Source organism: Syngnathus floridae, chromosome 22 (genome assembly GCF_059516105.1).
Source record: "Syngnathus floridae isolate MCC-2025c chromosome 22, RoL_Sflo_1.0, whole genome shotgun sequence".
NCBI classification, from domain to species: Eukaryota; Metazoa; Chordata; class Actinopteri; order Syngnathiformes; family Syngnathidae; genus Syngnathus; species Syngnathus floridae.
Genome location: NC_142434.1, coordinates 6,393,041 through 6,413,499, shown reverse-complemented (window position 1 = coordinate 6,413,499; position 20,459 = coordinate 6,393,041). Strand labels below are relative to the sequence as shown.

Genomic DNA, 20,459 nt, shown 5'->3' with positions numbered 1-20,459 from the left:
CAAGACATCCAGACTACCAGAAAATGGAATCAGTACAGAAGCTTTGATTTTGTTATCTTCCTCAGTCGTGGTTCTAAAATCAATTAATCGACAAGGAATCATTATCAACTTAATCGACAACTAAATCATTTGATTAATAATTTAGAGCCATTTTTACCTTCTAAACATCAAATAATCTAATGTTTCTCTCTCAACGGTAATTATGCATCGATTTTTTTTTTTTTTTTTAGTCATTCCTGTCATTCTTTAGTCATTCCCGACAACACTCTTGTGACATTTGTAAACGCACTAGTAACTGAAAAGGATGCCAAATGCCTTTTGGCGTCACCAACAGTACAACATGAATCCCTTTTGTGTGATATTGAGTGTTATTTAATTGTTTTTATCACTATAAACACCCAATAAACAGTAAATGGGGGGAAACGGTTTTGTGATATACCTTCATTATAAAATAAACTCTCATATTATTACTCAATAGAATAATATATAGTGACAGCCCTAGTTCCATGTAATTATCGCAAACTCCTTTGGTTTTTGATATGAACCCCACAAAACAGAATGTCTGATCATACGTTGTGTCGGTAAAAAAAAAAAAAGGGTTGCTTGTGTCTCGAAGGGCATCCGGTGTAAAAACTGTGCCAAACAAATCATACAAGTGATTTGCTGTGGACTGATGGGACAAGCTGATAATCGCAACAACTTCAAGAGCCAACAGATGATCAGACCATTGCGGATTTGATAAGAAGGGAGTACTCAAGCATAAAATCATCCAGATTATGTGTGTAACAAGGCTGTCAAGACTACTGTCATGTGATGGATTTGTTGCAATCGGCAAAAAGAGAGCAAAGAACTAAAGTCAGACTCAGATCTCCCTGATTCCATCGCCTGACTATAGTTACATAACATAATGATGCCACAATGGCAGAAACTCATGGTAGGTGCCAATATTGTCGACCTCGCGAACGTCTCGGTCTCGACTCATTAAAAATGCAGCACCAGTGCATTGGGAGTCATTTTAAGGCCGGCTTACGCTTTTTACGAATGCAACGGGACATGAGTGATTGTGCTTCGTCTGGAGCTGACTCATCCTAGAGAAAACACTTTTGAGGAGAAAAAACAAACAAACAAAACAACAACATCCCCCTCAGAGGTTAGGTTTTGAAGTCATAACTGGGGAGTACTGAGGGAAAACAAAAATCAACAAAGGCTCGGTTTGTCTGTGAAGGGGGAGGGGGTGCAGGTGAGAGAAGTTGAACAGAAGATGGAAGAAAAAGCAAAAGGGAATGTCTGGGGAGTGATGCTATTACAATGTTGCTGTGCTGCAGGAAAACAACACCCCCCCCCACACACACAGTGGCAAAAAAAAAATCACAAGGTGAGGGATTACGGAAGATCAAAACGGTGAGCGAAATCTGTGGCAAGAAAGACCTCGCAACGAGGCAGATAGAGTTTCTGTTTATCAAGTTTAAATGGAGGCAAAGCAGATCACACCTTCAGCCAACTCCACATAAGTGGATCGGTAAATTGCAGAGATTTCGAAGCGTTGAATCAACACGGCATCAAGCGGACAAAAAGTCATTGATGACGCCTGTTGCTTTGATGAATGCCGCCAAATGTCATTCATGAGAAAACGCACGCAATCAAGCGCCATTCAGAGATTAATCCTTACGCGCGTCACATCCAGCAACTGGCAATCGAACCTCTGCAAGGATGGATCAAGGGCATGGACCAGTTTCTTCTCAGCGTGCTGCATTAGATATTTATTTGACGCAGCGGCAGGGACTTCTTCACTCGGCCCTCATTAGCGGCACCGACTGCACTTCCTCTCACCTCTGCGCTTCCTTTTCCGCCTTCAAGGATCTTTTAAAGGCGGGGATGTTAGCGGTGGGCAGAGGCTTCTATTTTGGTCAGTTGAGAAAAAACAAACTTGGAGCAAGGTTGTTTAACCATCAGAAGATGACTAAAGTTTCTTTGGCTTCGGATGGGGAAGCTGGAAGCGACAGAAGTGAGTCAGGGGCCCTTCGTTTTCATAAGGTTGTTTTAAATTGCGCATACGGTCTCTAGGACATTAGAAAAGTCAGTTCTGACTTAAGCTCAACTACAGAAATTCTGGGATCCAATTGTTTTATCACTGATCAGGCCCCAGAGTGGACCCTGACCAGAAGAAAGTCATTCCCTGAGGTGACCGGGAAAACGTTACACTTGGAGTTACTCTTTGAATAGAAAGCAGGAGATATGTATCAGTTAGCCTGTTAGCATTACCAACACGAACGATGCGTCCAGTTGTCACGTCGAACGGACAAGGTCTGCATAACTGCCGAGGCAACAAGGCTTTCTTTATCAAACTGTGTGCAACCCCCTAGCCGCCCCCCCCACCCCACCAAACCATTTCCATTACAATTAAACACCAAAGGACATGAGTGTCAGCCACCGACACAAAAAGGCCCTTTAAAAGCCGAGATAGCGATGAAGAGTGTGGGGGGGCGATTGTGTGTGTGTGTGGCCTGAGCAAGTAAGCGGTGGCGGGATTATAGCTAGCTCCCCAATCGTGGCTTTGGTCCATTCGCCGCTTCCTATGAAAAAGACATTAGCATGTGAATGAACGGGCGCACAGTGGATGGAGTTTTCTTAAGCCTGAACGCACTGATCCGCAACCAGGTGAGCCGAGAACACACTGGAAAGGAATTTCAGTTGAGAAGAAGGTTGCCGTTCGTTGCTATTTTATTGAAGGTCGGACACGTCAAGCTTTAAGCGCCTGTAAGATTCGTCGACGCTGCCCCACTTCCTTTGTTTATCCATTTTTCCATTTGCTTCGCTTAAATAACCCCAGTTTCCGTTTACTGGGTTTTTTTTGCCTTCTTTTGCAACTCGCGTATATTTTATTGCCGCTGTTCGTGTTTTTTATGCGCGAGCGGTTCGTTTTTCTATTTTCAAATCGATAAGCCCGTGATTATAAAGTGAGTTAAACCTCGGTCGTTTGCTCGTTTTTTGAAATACGCCACTCGGCTAAATTGGATTTTTGACATGGTGGCGTGCACAACAAAACAAGAGCAGAAGGGGTTTACTTTTTTTTTTTTTTTTTTAAAGTCCAAGCGGGGCCTCTCCGCAGTAATAAAAGTAAAATAGACATTGGTCACACATCATTGCGCCAAAATGCACTCTCAGACAGAATGGCGGGTTTTAGCACCAACACGGAGAAAGCGGGGTGGTGGCTCTTACCTCTCTTTGCATCACCAGCTCTTTGGTGAACAGCATGGCCTCATCACTGAAAGGCTCTGCTACCTGCATGCCGCCTGGAGTGTTCCTGGAACTGCGTGGACACTCGATACCTGGGACACACATACAACAAAACCGCCGCTGGATATAAATCCTGCTTTATTTGCTAGAAATAGACTCTCTGGAAAGGGGGGGGGGGGTCTGTCAGGATAATAACGAGGTGACATGGTTTGAAAAAATGAGTCAGGGACTCCAACTTATACGAGAAAGTGTGCAACTCCAAACTCCGAAATAATCCTGACAACAAGATCGCCTGCCTCAGTTTCGTGGTTCTTGAATTATTCATCGGGAATCGAGCAAGCACTTTGCGACGTACTGCAATCCGTGGCGAGATCCCGGTTCCCGGGTCTCGGTTCTTGTCGACTTAAGTGACTTTTCGCTCACACCACGTTAGACTTGAAAACATGGCAGTCGATTACAAGAAACATTGAAGGACCTAGCCGGTCGGACAGGACAGAGCTATGTTGTGTTCGTTTGGATCAATGTCAAAAATGCATTCATCCATTTACATTGATCTGTAATTGTGCCTTCTCTCCCAAATTCTTTTCCAACCTGAAATTTTAGGCTCGTGCATTTTCAACTTCACGGAAGGTCCAGATCAATATACCTTTCCGCCCATTCATCCGATTCAAAGGCTTTTTGTTAAAGTGAACTGAAAGCCTGCCAGGCCGACTATGCGCCACCGGTTATGTCATTAACAAGACTGCGGGCAGGCGGCCAAAAAAGCACGGGACTGGCGGCGACGTGGCGACTTTATAGAGTGCGCCAAGTTTACTGGCCGGCGTTTTTGTTAATGGCATAACAGAACACGAAGCATTTTACACAGAAGACACACACCAACACAACTTGGGATCCAGAAATAGAAGGTAGAAGGTGTGACTCAAATTGTTTAACTCCGATTAACATTTTTTTCTTAAATAGCTCGCTAGTAATATACTAAGCTCCTCCCCACAGAGCACCGGTTGCCTTGGTGACATTTATTATTACATAACTCCCACCTGTCACCGAGCCAAACATCTGGCTCAGACAACTGCTGATTCATCTTATGCGACCCCCAGAGAAACAAGACCTACACTGATGACAAGAGACACACACATACACACACAAGCGCCCCCCGAGCATACATGTCAATCCACCAAGCGACACATCAATCATCAGATGTGGTCTGGGAGGACGTTTGGAGTGGCTGCTTAACCCTTGTATGGTGTTCGGGTTTCTGGGACCCGTTTTCAGTTTTTAATCAAAATAAAAAATAAACTTTTTTTTTTCTCTTAACCAAACTTGATTTTCTCATTTCTCCATTCGCAAATGAGGGGCATAACACTATCGATATGGCTTTACCAGTGTGGTTCTATCACAACTGATCAAGATGGTCAACACTTCACTGGTTCTTTTATCTCAAACATATATTTATAAAATATTTTATATTTTGTTTGAGATAAAAGAACCAGTGAAGTGATTAACAAGTAAAAACAAAATGAATTTAGTACAACTAAGATGGTCAACAGATTAGCTGTTGAGAGGGTCTTGCAATGGATTATGTAGGGGACAGAAGATTATCATGAGTAGAGGTTTTCGAATGTGAAAATCACATTTAGGAAAATTCAGTCTGCCCAGAAGAAGAGGATGCGTACCAATTAGTACCAAAACAAAGACAAAGAGCCCATCAGCAGCCAGCACCAGGACCAGAATAAAACCACTTTCGTCATTTGGATGGCACTGAATACAGAGTGGAATAGGGAGAAACCCCATAGAAGACGCCTCTTTCCCAAGGAGCGGGTGATACCTCAAACAGGGCCCCATCTGCCGAGCCTGAAGTAAGTGTGTGATGCTGTGGCAGTAAATGTCTTGCTAGAAAGGTGTTAGTAATATTTCTGATTGTTTTGTTATTCTAAGTCATATACAGTGCATGCGGCAAATGTGAATACATGTGCAACACGCGCACGATAAAAATAGTAGGTGAAACGCAGCAACGCGCTCCCGGCTTAAATTAAAAGCCCTTATTTAAACCAACAGTGCCATGTAGAGGAGTTAAAAAATACAACTGGTTCATGAAGCAAATTTGAAGCTTCATTTTCACATCACTAGAAAATTCAGACAGCAGAGCCAGTTTTACTTCGCAACATGAAAGTTGGAAAACATGTCTAGAGGGCGGACCAAAATTTGTCATCCATCCATCCATCCATCCATCCATCCATCCATCCATCCATCCATCCATCCATCCATCCATCCATCCATCCATCCATCCATCCATCCATCCTCCCAAACCCTACCCATCCTCCCAAACCCTACCCATCCACCCATCCACCCATCCATCATTTAGAGTAACATCATTCAAAGAGATTGTACAGCCATTAACAGTTTTTGCCACATGTTTTGCTTCAACTAAATGGACATTTTGCCGCACCTCCTTCCTTGACGAGTGTGAACAGGCTGAAAAGTGGCGATTATTCCACTTAAGGTTCGTGACGACAGAACAATTATGAGACGCCTTTGACCCCAATTAACACCATGAAGCAGTCAAATTAGTCTCAACACACAGAGATCAAACTAGCGTTTCATATTGCAGACGTTAGGTTTGGCATGCAGCGCACAAAGAAGAATTAGGGAAAAAAGACAAATTGCTCAAAGCGGCATGCTGTGCGGTGGCGTCTCGCTGATACAGTAAACTCTGGCGTTCCGACTGACGGCTGCCTCATCCATTTTGACAGATTGCTGCTCCAGATACCTTTCAAAGTGCCCTTCATCTGCCATGGTCTCAAAATAAACAAATAAATAAATAGATGAATAACCGCCACGTAAAAGTTTCCGGGGGCCGTCATACCTGAGATACTTCGGCACTGCCGTAGTGCTTCTCTTTACCGTGGTATGCTTTGCTTTTATCTGCCGGCCTGTCCTCTCTGCTTCACAGGTTCTTACTTCACCTTTTCCCCTTTCATCCAGGCTCAGAATTGCCCCTTCCTGTGCGAATAGCCTCCCACAAGGGCCTGTCAGAACTTTATGGAGCCTTTCAAGGAGTAGCGGGCAAGACAACAAGCAAAGGTGACTTGGAAGTTACCTTCAAGTCCAGCCTCTCCCGACTTGAAACAACAGCTTTAGGTAATAGGACGCTTTGAGGTGTCTCTGTGGGGCGAGGGGGTGGGGTCTTGGGTGTTAAATGACTAGAAAGACGTTAGCGGCTTCAAAGACCAGTCGACGCTAATCAGCAATAGATCTCTGTGTTGCCTCGACAGCCTCCCACAGCATTGTTATAGAACATTGGGGAAAAAAAAAACATTTGGCCATGACTGAATGCAGCATGAAAGGAACACTAATGAAAGAATATGACTAACGCAGACCTGTTTTGACAGCAGCCTGCTGTGAATGCATCTGTATTACACAAAAACCTCAAAGTGATGACGAAGAGGGGGCTGCAAGTTGACATTTTGCCTTGAAAACAAATGAATGGGGCACTAATGGCGGCGTACAGAGGTGTCAAGCCACTAATAGGAATGGAAGCTATAAATAAACAGAGCAGGAAAGAAGTTCATTTGTAACACTCTGGGCTAATCTACGCTAATGTGTATATTAAAGACAAGGCTTGTTGTCTCATTTCTTCAAATCGACTTTCATGCTTCAACAGGCTTCTCAACATTTTGCTAATAACCTTTGCCTTGATATCAAATCCAAAGTATGCGAGTATACTTAGCACAGTCTTATTAGGAGACGATGTCAAATGATGCTCGCATGCAGATTTCACATTGGCGAGGGTCTCCGCCGTTTCATCTTGCGGCAGGCGGCGCACAAAATGTAATTAAAAAACTATCAGCAGCTCGCAAAGACAATCAGTAGCAAATGACAAAAGTAATTAATACATACACGACACAGTCGCGCGCAATTAGGCCAACCGCCGATGTTTGTCCGGAAATATGCGTCATTTCTTCAAGTGGAAAGTTTCTTGGAAAAACATTAACGCATCATCATCTGCAATGGGAAGCAAAAGTACTTAGTAAATGCCGGAAAGGAGATTGGCGCAAATCATTGCGGGGGTGCTGAAATGTATGGTCTTTATTGTAAAGTGCCAATGTACAGCGTATGCATTTTACCCTTTCGCCGGCCTTCCCTTGACTTCACACTATTTTCCTTACAACGCACTCACCGGGCACAGTCGTATGCACCGGTAGCCGAGAAAGGTCATAAGATGGTGCTTTTCAATGTGTCCTTGGGTTCACATTTTTCTAAAGCTGGGTTTTGATAGTATATTCAATTCTCTAAATTTGGTCGTTCGTACATCTGGTTTTTTTTTTTTTTTTAGTTCATTTCCATTCATTTCCCCAAATCAACACGTGTTGATCAATCCAATTTCTAAATTTTGTATTTTCTCATTAGGACAACAGCAATGTAACACCCTGCCAGAACTCCAATTTCCAAAATAAAAGCATACAGAGTAATCACAGTTTCGACACATTTTCATTGGCCACATGGTGCCATATTAAGCTGCCGCACTTAGTAAACAAGCACAAAATATATACTTGGACCGTTTGACTACTACGGAGAATGGAGACGGGTTCTTACAGCGTTTTGTTTTCAGAGTAATCAAACACCACTGCCTGTTGGAGCCCAATTTCGCTTTATCTACCTGTCTAGTCCGCCAAAAAGACTCAAGTGGGCTGGAAAGTGCCAACTTTCTACGATTTTTTTTTCCAGTGGGTTTTTATTCTCTGGTGGTTCTACTATTGTTGATAGACATGCTTACCAACACAAAATAAGCGATGCTGGAAAGTGTTTCAGGGGCTGACTGTTCCAATAATTCAGTTGGGGAGAGGCTGAATGTTCAAATAATTCAGTTGGGGAGAGACAATTTTCAAACACACAGACAAAAGGACTGGGTTTCTTCTAGTGGTTGAGGCTCTTGCTGGTCTAATCATGCCTGTCAAAATTCATGTAGCTATAATGAAACGGCTTTGGGGGCTGAACCGCTCCCCCCCTCCCAAAAATATAAAAACAAACACTCTGCCAGAGGCGCATGGACGTGAATGAAAAGTCTCGTGCGTGCGTAAATTGGCGCTCGGTTTGTGTGTACGCACCAGCGAGCAGGAAGGTGATGAGGCAGGTCTCTTTGGGCATGTACAGCTTCAGGCGAGAGCCGCTGAAGACGTACTCGACCACCGCTTCCGAGCGTCCGGCCCGTTGCAGGAAGGGCAGGAACTGCTTGGCTTTCTGCGTTTCCTGGCGGATGAAAGAACGCAAGGCCGGGATTTGAGATGAAGAATAATTCCGCTGATTTATACAGCTGGCTAAAGGTACAACCGATATCAAATTTGAAGTCATTCTAGCAACAAACAAGCAAAGGAAAAGCAGTCGAGTGTTGGTGGTAGTAAATAGGAGAACTTTTCAACTTTTTATCAAAAGCAACCGAAATAGACAAGACAGACGACATTGGCAACGACGAGGGATGTGCAGGCTCTTTTTTTTGTTGTTGTTCCTCCAGACATCTTTAAATCTTAGTCAGGCCTAATGAAGTCGACTTCTCAGTGACACGTCTGCAAGCTCATGCAATCCAAAGTAATTCCCAATCCTGCTTCTATCTCAGTCTGCAACAGTGACTCACATGGCTTTTTTTTTTTTTTTTGCAATGCCCGGGCCAAAATTACACGGAGAGAGTGGGGAAGTGATGTGTATTCATGCAGGGCAGGCGAGAAGGGCTAGGAATCATAAACACTAAAAAATTATTTATTATGTGCCCACTGCAGGCAATAAGCATGTAGGCACAACAGACCAGTGAGTCACGGCCCGGTAGACTGTTTTTCTGTGTTTGTGTATGCTGTAGAGTAGCCAAAGGAATGGGAGCAAATTCTCAGAGGTAAGGGTGATGGCGTTCTAATAAGGAAGCTCATAAAATATTTGAGCAGTTTTATATTTGAGTGGCTGCAAAGTTCGAGCAAAATTTTTGTTTTATCTTCATTAAATCTCTTGTCATCCAGTGTTGCTGATGCGCTGGATGAGATTCTCAAGTGGGTTTAAATAGCAAGCAGAAACAGACATAATTGCGTCATCAGTATAAGAATGACATGTTATGCTGTCGCATAATGGAACTATGTAAGTGGGAGCATGTGTCAATTAAAACAGGAGAGGGCCGGGAATGGATCCCTGGGGAACACCAAATGGAAAGTTGCAGGATATGATATCAATGAGAAAAACTGAAAATGAAAAGCAGATAAGCGCAGTTGGCATGCGATGATGTCATGCTATAGCTACTGCAGCTGGCGCTACAGCGCTATCCCGCCGAAAAACAAGCCAGGTCAGTCTGTAGCGTTCCCGCAACGCTGGGTGGGAGCGTAGCTAAGGAGGCACAAGAGTCCCCTCGCCTGAACTGCACCCACTGCAGTCCAAAGTAGCCGCTCGAGTGGGAGCCGAGCGATGCAAGCGCTCTCTTGTTCACGCCGACACAATCACCGTGGTGCGTGGGAAGGGACGTAGCCTAGCTCGGCACATGATAGGGGAGATCATTACGCAACCTTTAGGAGGTATGAGGTGAGTCAAGTGCTTTATCCACTCTGCTGAGTCTCACACGTTTGGTGTGCACAAAGAACGCCTGCTCTATTTGAGCATGCCACCCACTCCATGTATATAATCTCTAAACTGACGTATAGGGAGTGTGTGTGATTCTGTGTGTGTGTGTGTGTGTGTGGGCTTCGAGAGATGGAAAGAAGGGGAAAAAGCGGACTTGTACTGATTGCTATTTTGGTCCTTTTTTCGAGCTACCCGTTACACTCGCTTAGCTATTATGTGGCTAATGACGGCTACATTGTATCATCCAGATGAAATGTCCACAACCTTGATTCATGAGTGAGCAAAATTTGTGAATATTTCAAACTAAGAGCGCATGATTGGTTGTTTTTCTGCTTAATTTTGCAAGCCACAATTCAAGCATGAGGGGGGAAAGGTAATTAAGGTAGTGTCGTAGAGGAATGCCCTCACATGAAAGCAAGCCAAAATCACGGCAGTTTGAGTCATTTATAAAACACAAAACAAGAAAACTCACAAGCAGCTGCTGTAGGTCACTACTCACGCCCAGATGCTCAACTCAGCCAGACCCATTACACACGCATTCAACACAAATACTAGATCGTACACACAGTGGGGGCATTTGATATGAAAAAAAAAAATATTTTATAACACTCCCTTTTATTATGCTATAGTGTCTTTGTTAAACAAATAAAATTATTTGATAGTGTTGCCAGCTTGCCTAACGAATTAAACTCTTATGTGAAGGTACCACTGTATATTGCTTTGGTCTTCCATTATTAAAGCTAATTAATTATTGAGCAGCGGATACACCACCGGCCGCAATTACTCAGGGCACATTGACTTAGCATGGCGGCTTAAGTTGTGTTGGCCGCCGATGAGGCGGGACTGTTCTCACGCCGTCAGCATCGCGTTCCCTTGCCATGTCATTTGCAATGGACTACGAGTTTCCACTGAATAAATATGGCAAAAATACAGCTAAAGTACCCGAAGTTATGCAAAAAAGACGAGAGCCTAATTAATTTGCCCAAATGTCTCTCGAGTGGCCACGAGTACGATGTACAAGAGCGCTCAAGTGACAGAGACAATGAGGCGCTAATGTTCCCAAAGTTCAATTTAGAGTCTTTGGCGGCTTGGACTATTAAAGTGGTTCATTAAAATGTATAAGGCTTGCCTCTGCGACACGTGTCGAGGCATACTGGCCACTCCAGTAACTATAAATCTGAGTAAAAAGGTTCAGGTTTGTGTGGGATTTTGTCATGGTTGTGGCATAGGCTCTGATTGGAAGATGGGTTGGAAGCATTATTTACTTTCTGCATTAGAGATCAAATGAACCCAAACTACAATTGCCATACCAGAGGAGTACAGCGAGACATTTTGGTGATTTTGCACAAGAATTCGGGAAGCGCAACAAAATAACCGAGTGGAGTCCCAACTCCCCATTGATTGTCCTCATCATTGCACACTGTGTTCTGGCTTGCCCTCCACCAACGCTACCCTATCATCGGGTCTGGCAAATGTGAACAGCTGCAACTGTGCACTGGGAGTTAATAAGAGATTTCCTGACTTCCTAATAACCAGACGATGTTTTAGGGTTTATTTTGGGGTGGGGGTCCATGCGAAGTTGCTTAGAAAGACCTACCCCAGAGATATCTGCCACTCTGTGAATGGGAACCTCCTTCTTGCTGTGCAGCCCCTTCCCGTTCTTGATGGCCCTGCAATCAAACCAATAACATGAGGCCAACATGTCCATTTTTAAGTCTTTTTCTTTTTTTTTCATGGGTTTTACCACCCCTGACCGGAGGCGGATGGTGAGTTCAAGAAGTCACTCAGCTTGGTGTCTTTAATCTATGATTGCAGCTTTTTCTCAGTGGGTATTATGTTTTTTTTGCAGTCTCAATTTCAACATAATGGTGAACGCCTCTAGAGCAGGAAACAGTAGCAGTTGGCCACTTTTGCTCTTGTGCGCTACATACCATGTATGTGTTTAATCGCCGGCAGGGAGAAAGGGAGGGAGGTTCCTTGAAGGCACTAAAAATACAAGCAAGCCTAAAGACAGAAACCTATCATCAGCTCTAATAAGACCCCTGCCGGGGGAGGGAGAGATTAAGGGAGAGCAGGAGCTGGAAAAGGGAAGGCCAAAGAAGGACAGAAAAGCAAGGCACAAGGAGAGAAAAGGAAGGAAGGAAGCAACGGCAGAGAGAGGGAGAGCGGGAGAGAGGGAGCGGACTATAAAAGGAAGCTGCATCTGCTCTACCTATAGCCAGATCTTAATCTATGGCACAGTAATAAAGCTTGCACTAAATCTCCCCACTGCACCTCCATATAATTATATTCATAGCAGCTGTATAAAGGAAGCCAGCAGTCGGGCACACGAGTGTGTATGCGTGTTCCGAAATATACCAAACGCTTCCCGGGGAAACAACAAAAAAATGATCGGTTGTGACGTGCAACTAAAATAAAACACTGGAAAGCCATTTTAGATGGGGGACGGGGAGGTTGGGAATAACCCCCAAGGTTAAAGTCAATTTCATTCAACATCCCGATTCTCAAGGTCACAGAGATTGTTTGCAAAGAACAATTAAGGGTGGTTGCTCACCGGGCCTCCGCGGCAAGGAGCTCGTCGTAATGTGAGGAGCGCTGGTCGTCGTCCTGTCGGTACCTGATGACCGTGGCCAGGCCTTTGCTGACCAGAGCTTCTGCGATGTTACTGTGGGCAACAAGGAGGCATAAGTGTCCAGACATTTGGAGGTAGATTCTACTTAATGCCCAAATATGTATTTCTCCAAAATTGTGTGATCTCTTTGGCATTATAGCCCAGGTAGAGCTGATCAAAATTAATCGATTAATCAAAAACTGTTAATATGAATCGCTTTACCTTAGAATTGTCCAAATGTGAACCTCTCAACTATAATTTTTGAGTACTTATAGTATTCATTCATGAAAACAGATTATCGTTTGTGTTTAATCAAAACAAGTTTTGCTAGTTTGGCGAGTAAGACATTAACACTATGTGTGAGATGGTTAGTCGTTTTTAATCACTAAACAAAAATAACAATCAACAAAAAATGGATGCAAGTAGTTTTGTAACACGTTAATGCAAAATGAAATTTACACGATTATTCGATGGAATACAGGTGTCGATGGTTTGCCTTCAAGAAAATGAGGTTCTGTCTAAAAAAATACTTAAATAAAGGGGGCAAGAATGAAAGGATTTCAAGGTTAAACAAAACATGCTAGCAATTGTAATCACAGTGATTACAGTCAAACACCGTTTGAGCCTGCTTTCTTGTAGATCCCACCCCATAACAAATTAACGACCATTTTTACACACGCAAAATGGTGTCATTACACGCTGGGTGGGAATCCTGCTGCCCGTGGGTTACTTAAACTTACATTCCACCGATGGTGACTGTGGCACAGGTGCGCTCTGAGAAGGCAGGGGTGCTTTCGCCTGGGCCGGTTGCTGCTCTGATGTAGTCCACCGTCACGTTGACCTAAAAAAAAAAAAAAAAAATGAATGTATGAAATATTCAACTAAAAGGTACCCATAGGAAGCACAATTTAAAGTGATAGTCATTTTGGGGGGTTCTCAAGGTCACCCCCAGTCAGTGTGCATCATGTCAGGCATGAGTGCAGAGCTCCCAAGAGGATGATTGAGAGTGTGTGTGTAGGCACAAGTCGGGAAGCCACACGACTCGGGCACCGCGTTCTCCCCCGAGACCAATTCAAACACCCAAGAGATTCGCTCTTGTCACATGAGCCGCGTGGAGCGCTTTCACTACGTGATACAAGTTCGCCGCTTAAAAGTACCGTGTGTTTCGAGAGCAGAATCCAATCGCAAGGTGCAATCAGACTGATCAAAGGAAGCTCATTTAAACAGTTTTACGCCGACCCGGTGGGATTGTAATGAAGACGTCAACTTGAGAGCGTCGGGCAGTGATCATCCAGTGTTCATTTTAATTGACTATTATTATTTTTTAAAAGGTTTGTTTTTGTTTTTTTTCTGGTAATAAGTTCAATTGTGGTGTCTAATGAAATCGCTCTTCAGTGGAGCACGGCAGCTCATGCCGCAGTAATGAACTCATTATGCTTAACTTTGGATCTTGGCTGATGGCGTGCTAGGTAAAAAAAAAAAAAAAAAAAAAAAGGGAGAGAGGCGAACATGAGGGTAGCTTGTGCATTTTTACCAATAAAATCCTGACAAGCCCTTGGGTTATTAAATAAGATAATTTTGTGCTTATGTGTATGGAAAAAAAACCTTCAATTGGCAACCATTGTGGAATAAGACTGGCTTATATTCACGTCATAGATTCATTTAAGCTCGCTCGCCCGCTCCCCTGAGACGTCCTCCGATGCCTCGTAGCCCAAACGCGATACGTGCTTTCATGGCGTTTCATTATAATGTGAGGCAATTAAGACAAAAGCTTTCTATGTTGCGTCCATGCTTGTCTTTGAATTTAAATGGCCGCGCGTGGCCAGGCATGTGTAATTGAAAAAAAAAGAAACGATCTAATGAGAGATGCGTATAATGAGGTGGGGGGTGAATAAAAAGTTGTGATACGTACTAAAAGCCAAATATAAGGTAGGATAACAATGGCACATTGGTAAGCTAGTAGTCCGTTAAACAGGATGTGAAAACTATAAAACAGACGTCCGCTTTTGTTATTGAATCATTTCATGCTGTATATTTAATTATGTGAAGCACATTGACTTGTGTAAGGTTTTTTCCCCCAAAATGTCAACTTCTGCCATTTTAAAAAATTGACTGGCTAATTTCCATACTCATTCAACACAAACAAATTAGAAGAAAAAAAAAAAGAATGCCACTGAATCTCTTAAGCGTTAATAACAAAAACGTGCGAAGGAGTGGGTGAAAAACTGGATGCTAAAAAGTGCTAAGTAGAGAAGACAGGTGTGCCAAGACAATCGCTTATGTTGGCGAGTTAATCAGCCACAGTTAGCAGCTATTATTCAATTTATCATCCAGACAAATAACATCCTTGTCCTATCATCATTTATCCTCTCATCAGGTCATTAAGCAAAATAAATCAATAGAGGGAGTGGACGTATGAATTTAACGTGACATTTGGTGTTTATGTTCTGATTGAATGTGAGCAATCTCAGTGAAGAGAGAAAGGCGATGGTTATACTTTCAATTCTTTTTCCATATTCACACGGAGCGCTAACATTGCTAACGCGCGAGCAGCTGCACGGAACAGAAGCCACTTTGGAGCCCGCAGGATTATCCGAATGTGCTCAAGCCTGATAAGTGGCTTAATGCAACATCTCCATTGGACTTTCTTTTTTTTTTTTTTTTTTTGCTGTTGTTGCGGCGGCTGAGACCGAGGCATGCACAACAAGCACTACTTATAAAGTTAGCCAAATGGATCTTTTTGGGATTATGCCACCATGCAAACACAGCCGTTTCGGATCGGACATGGATACATCATATGTACACACACACGCGTGAGAAACAAATGACAGGGAAGGAACATTACAGTACCTTGTATCTTACCTAAAATGTAATATAAGAGTATGTGACAACTCGATGCACGCTTGATGATTCATCATCACAAACAATCAACTTTGGGCAACAGCAAAAAAATATTTTAAGGGCACCACAACCACAGTACTATTATCTTTATTCTTACTATTCTAGGCTGTTTTGTCTGTTTTCCTCCACAGGTTTATTTTATTATTATTATTATTATTATTATTATTATTATTATTCATACAGTAAAGGTTTTAAGAGCTATTTAAAGACTATTGGTATGGCGCCGGCTGCTTGACACGTATTTTTTATGAGAACGCTAGTTTTTGATTAGCAACCATGCGACAACTCGCAGGAAACAGCAAAACTAGGCCGAACAAAGTTTGTCAATTTCTGCCACTTCACAGTAACGGGAACCAGAAAAGGTGTCATATAGCCACGAACACACGACAAGACTTGTTGAGTAGTTATTTTAGTGTTATTAGCAACATTAAGATGATACTTAAAACACCGCCAGTAGCGTTAAGTTCATTTTTTATAATGAATTCAAAAACAAGCCGTCCACTTTGGAGGTTCTACTAAGATTTCTTTCGACACAAAATATACGCTAATCATCCTCAGAAATCAAACCTGGGCCCCACATTGCTGAAAGCAAAATTGAATATGCAAATGACACGTTACTGATAAGAGATGAAAATCACGGCGGTTTCCTTACAGGGATGATGAATAGCAGCTTTAATGACGAGCGAGCGGGCGCCGCTTTATTCTGCTGAAGTCGAGCCGCGCGCTGCCGCGGCTTGGAGCTTTAGCGCGCTGCTACCCATACTTTAATGCTGAGTAATGTCCTGGAGGGTTTAGTAGAGCTTGTTTTCTCTGCACTCTGAGCTTAAGACGGGTAATACGACGACGAACGGGGGAAATGTGCCAAGTCAACCTTGCGACTGGACATGATGTGTCGACTGTAGATTTTTTTTGCCTCAGAAGGTGACTCTCATTGTCCAAGAATAGGTCAAAGCTAATTATCTTTGGCCATAAAAATAGATTCAACACAGCGCTGTTCTCCGTCTGTTCTCCGTGAGGCTTAGCGCTTCAGAGACAGTGTGACAGCAAGTGGGTCGACTAAACTCCCCAAAACGCAAAGCGGTGTGCTCTTGCACCCACCTCCGCCTGGCGCGACTCCCAAGTAGGTCAAGGTAGCGCAGATGAACATAAAAGCCTCCGGGGGTTAAGTCGTCACGCTGGAAAATAAACACGCTCCCAAAAGCAGGCAAGTGATGGTTTAATCCATACTAATTCTTTTCCGGTTGCCAAGGCCACCAAGGAGGCTGCCACCTTAAAAAGATTCAGGTTTTTTTGCACTTTGAAAATAAAAACATAAAAAGTCTCATTTTTGCTGCTCATTTTTTTGCAAGTAGTTTTTGAGCAAAATGCTAAGTTATAAAGACAGGTGTTATGATATGTAGTCAAACCTCGGTTTTCGACCACAATCTGTTCCAGAAGGCGGTTCGAGAAGTGAATCGTTCGAATTCCGAATCTATTTTTCCCATTACAATTAATGGAAAAGAAAAATCCGTTCTAAGACTATAAAAAACGCCTTTTTTAAGCATTTTTTCATTTGCGCATTTTTGTCCGATCGCGCAACTGCAGCGCACCGCCGAACGCGCAACCGTAGCACGCTGCCAACTGCGCAACTGCACCGCGCTGGTCGCATTAAAGTGACAGAGCCGTCGCTGAAATTTAGAAAATATTTTTAATGTCATGATGTACTTTCCAAAATTTTAGTGGACCTCAGTGCGCAGGGAGCTTAATTTGGTCCGATCGCGCAACTGCAGCGCGCCGGGCGCTCACTGTCGCATTGTTTTAAGAGCCTCTTTGTGTTTTAGGATGGCTTTACTGCTCCCACTTGCTTTCTTTGGAGGCATGATTAGGGGTTAATACAATCCTCAAAGTAACGAAAATACAATAACAACGAACAGAGTCAGTCGGCATCCGGATCGCGCGGTCGGGTTTTCTCGGGTCCTCTCAGCTCATCTCGTGAGTTTCGACCTCCGAATCTTTGTTCGACAACCGAAGCAAAAACATCTAGAATTTTTTTGTTCGAATTCCGATTTGTTCAAGAACCGGGACGTTCGAAAACCAAGGTTTGACTGTATATGATATACATCAAAACAAGCCTTGTTCCTTAAAGAGGAAGTCACCCATTTTGTTTTCTTTACATTAATATGTTGTGTGATCTAAACACAGCATTCCTGTCCTAATTGCCTTCTTTGGAAATATGAGTTAAGCTTTTATTCATTTCAGGGGCGGTCATTTTGCCACTTGCTGTCAATTGAAAATGACATCACAATTGCTGGTCTCAGGTCACAACCAATCATGAACCAGCTTCAGAAAACTGGTGAACTGTGATTGGTTGCGACCTGAGACCTTGAAAGTGTGATGACATCTTCAGTTGACAATGAGTGGCAAAATGGCCGCCCCTTGAGATAGATAAAAACTGGTGGATTTTGCCTGTTGAATTCATATTCCGTGTTTTTGATGAATTAAACTAGTTGGGCTGCACAGAAGATATTACAAAAAAAATTAGGGGTTGACTCCCTCTTTAAAACACTGACATTTGTATAACGATTGTGTGAACCGTCAAGCTATTGATTTAGCAGCGTACAGAAATAAAAGGGCTCTCTAATTAAACATCAGTAGCAAAAGACACTTGGAGAGAACTCGTCTTTGGCCTTTTACAAGCGGATGGAGCTTTCGAAGCCGCAAATTGTAGTGCCATCTTGTATTTTGTTTTCACACCTTTAAAAGCAAATTAGTTAATCCTAACCCACGCATGCATCCATTATTCCCCTGACACAATGGTTACCCAAAAAAAAGTCACTGTTCAAAGCCATCTTGCATCTCCATTTTAACGAGGATGATTAAATACGATAGAGAGGAAATGAATGATCAAGGTGAACTAATGTGGCAGTTTCGTAAAGGTGAACGGGGGGCACTTTGTGGTTGGTGTGGCAATTCTAGTCAAACAGCGGTGGGTGCGTAAGCGCAAGTCTCAAGTGCTCTTTAGCTCAGCGGCAGCGGCGTGCTGTTGAGTAAATGACGGCAGCGCCCCTGAGGTCTACGGGCTCGGCAGATCAATAGACACGAGTGGGGCAAATCAACACTCCTTGTTTGAAAGGGTGCGCCCGAGACTTCCACTGCGCTACGATTACTTACCATTCACACAATCATGTCGCTGAGACTTTCAGATTTACAGCAGGGGGGGGGGGTCTTTGAGTCGCCGTTTGGAGGTAATGTGTTGTTTTCCATTACAAGAACAGTGCCAAATTGGGGCACGAGTACCTTCCTCAAGGGGGTGCGTGTAATTTTCAAGTGTAATGGCGAACTGGTACAATTATAAAACTGGCAGAACATGGTGGTGAGATAAAGAGTAAATAATCGCATGCTAATAAAACGAAGCGGTCCGCCGGCTGTGTCAGGTGTGAAAATAGTTTGGAAAAGCCTGTTGTAGGAAGTCAGATATGGGTACAAATGATAACGCGAGCCATTAATCTATGACTGGGATTCTGTTAACTGTGGTGTGAAAGGCCTTATAGGTGGTGCGCAGAATGAAAAGTCTTAAAAGAATAAATATTTACACACTACACTAGCTGAAAACAACTGCAAAATCGTGCTGGACTGGAGATGTTGCACTCGGCTTTTTGAGATGAATATAAATCTTAAAATTTTTGGCAAAGGCTGCGCTTGAAAATCACTAAGTGCAGAGTTAAAAAGGGGTTTCCAGGACATAGATTCTAAAACTCCAGGAGGTGCGTGGGCGCACAAGTGCAATGGCAACCTGGTATGGTATAAAAAATGACATTTACAGCCCAAACTCACTGAAATGGGCGATATTGATTTGTGGAGCACAAAGTCTGAAGGTACAACGAAGGTGTGCGTTACACCAGAGGGGGTGCCCCTGCTGTGCCTTGATGTCGAAGGGGGTGCGTGGCTTACAATTTTTGGATAGGGCTGTTCTTGGAAGGCACTAAGGCAACAAGAAGAGCCAATTAAAAAAAAATGTCAGTATATTGTGGTGCAGACTCCCACCAGGGGGGTGTGCAGGAGTAAAATTGAATTGGCAGCCTGTTCTAAAAATGACATTTACAGCCCAAATTGACTGAAATTATTTTGTGGGACACAAAGTCTGAAGTGACAACAATAGACAGTTGTGGAACACGAAGGATGTGCGCCAGCTGAGTTGGGATGTTACACGTATGGCGTTTGTTCAATGGCCACGTGTGCGACAAAGAGAGGTTTAACAAAATCACCTTTTTCCCGATGAGTTTCTTCCTGAGGAACTCGCGAGCTTCAAACATGTAGGGGATGTCGTAGAGCGGACGGAATCGCTTGTCTTTGTCCTTGTTCTTCTCCTGAATGGAAGGAGGAAGGGAGGGGGAAAAAAAGGTCATGAATGAGGAGAATACGCGGAATAATACGGCGAATAATAAGGTCGGCTGCGCGTACTCTCGCTACTGCTACACAATAACAACTTGCCACAAAACACTCGCCCACGCTCTGACACAAGCGCCGCAAATAGAAGCCATTTGCATTTTGAAAAGAAGGACGGGGTTTGCTGCGTAAAAAAAAGACAAAGGCATGCGCTCGGTGACAGGTGCTTTTTTTGGAGAGGCGGGAATTGAAAAAGAAATAAAGAAATGACAATGGCGCAGCTGGAGAATAAAGGCGGGAGCTAAGGAAGACACAATGAACGCCTGGTGTACAACTTCCTGATTTTTTATTTTGATTGTTTCTAAGAACTTTGCCGTTTTTAAGTCTCACAAAGAGAAACTGGCAGCATCCAAATGAACACAGCCATGTGCGCAATATTGTGAAGATTTGAATAATTTCCCTTAATGTCTATAATAGAACGTAATTATGAGCACCGCCATTGAAATGCGTTTTTGTTTTTGTTTTAATCAAAAATGATTTATTTGTTTCTAATTTCCTTTTCATATTTGGGATTTTAATTTTCTTTTAATACTTGCATGTTTACTTCTTACTTTTTATTGCACTTTAATGAAAACACGCGCGCTACACATGAAAACTGTAATTTGGTATTTCAAATATTAGTTCAAAACCAGTTTAATCTGATCCATATCTGCTGATGAAAACATTCACCGCTATATTTCCCTCATGTTTGTAG

The 20,459-nt window shown here is 43.1% G+C and overlaps 1 protein-coding gene across 1 annotated transcript in view; it reads right to left on the bottom strand.

Annotated features, from left to right (window-relative positions):
* snd1 (staphylococcal nuclease and tudor domain containing 1) overlaps positions 1-20,459 on the bottom strand; it is a 98,914-nt gene that overhangs the window by 63,293 nt on the left and 15,162 nt on the right. Inside the window, exons 11-16 of the mRNA XM_088366238.1 lie at positions 19,585-19,686; positions 13,180-13,280; positions 12,383-12,493; positions 11,426-11,498; positions 8,343-8,484; positions 3,220-3,329 (exon numbers count right to left, since the gene is read on the bottom strand). Coding sequence (XP_088222364.1) covers positions 3,220-3,329; positions 8,343-8,484; positions 11,426-11,498; positions 12,383-12,493; positions 13,180-13,280; positions 19,585-19,686 — 639 coding nt within the window. The remainder of the gene's footprint in view (positions 1-3,219; positions 3,330-8,342; positions 8,485-11,425; positions 11,499-12,382; positions 12,494-13,179; positions 13,281-19,584; positions 19,687-20,459) is intronic.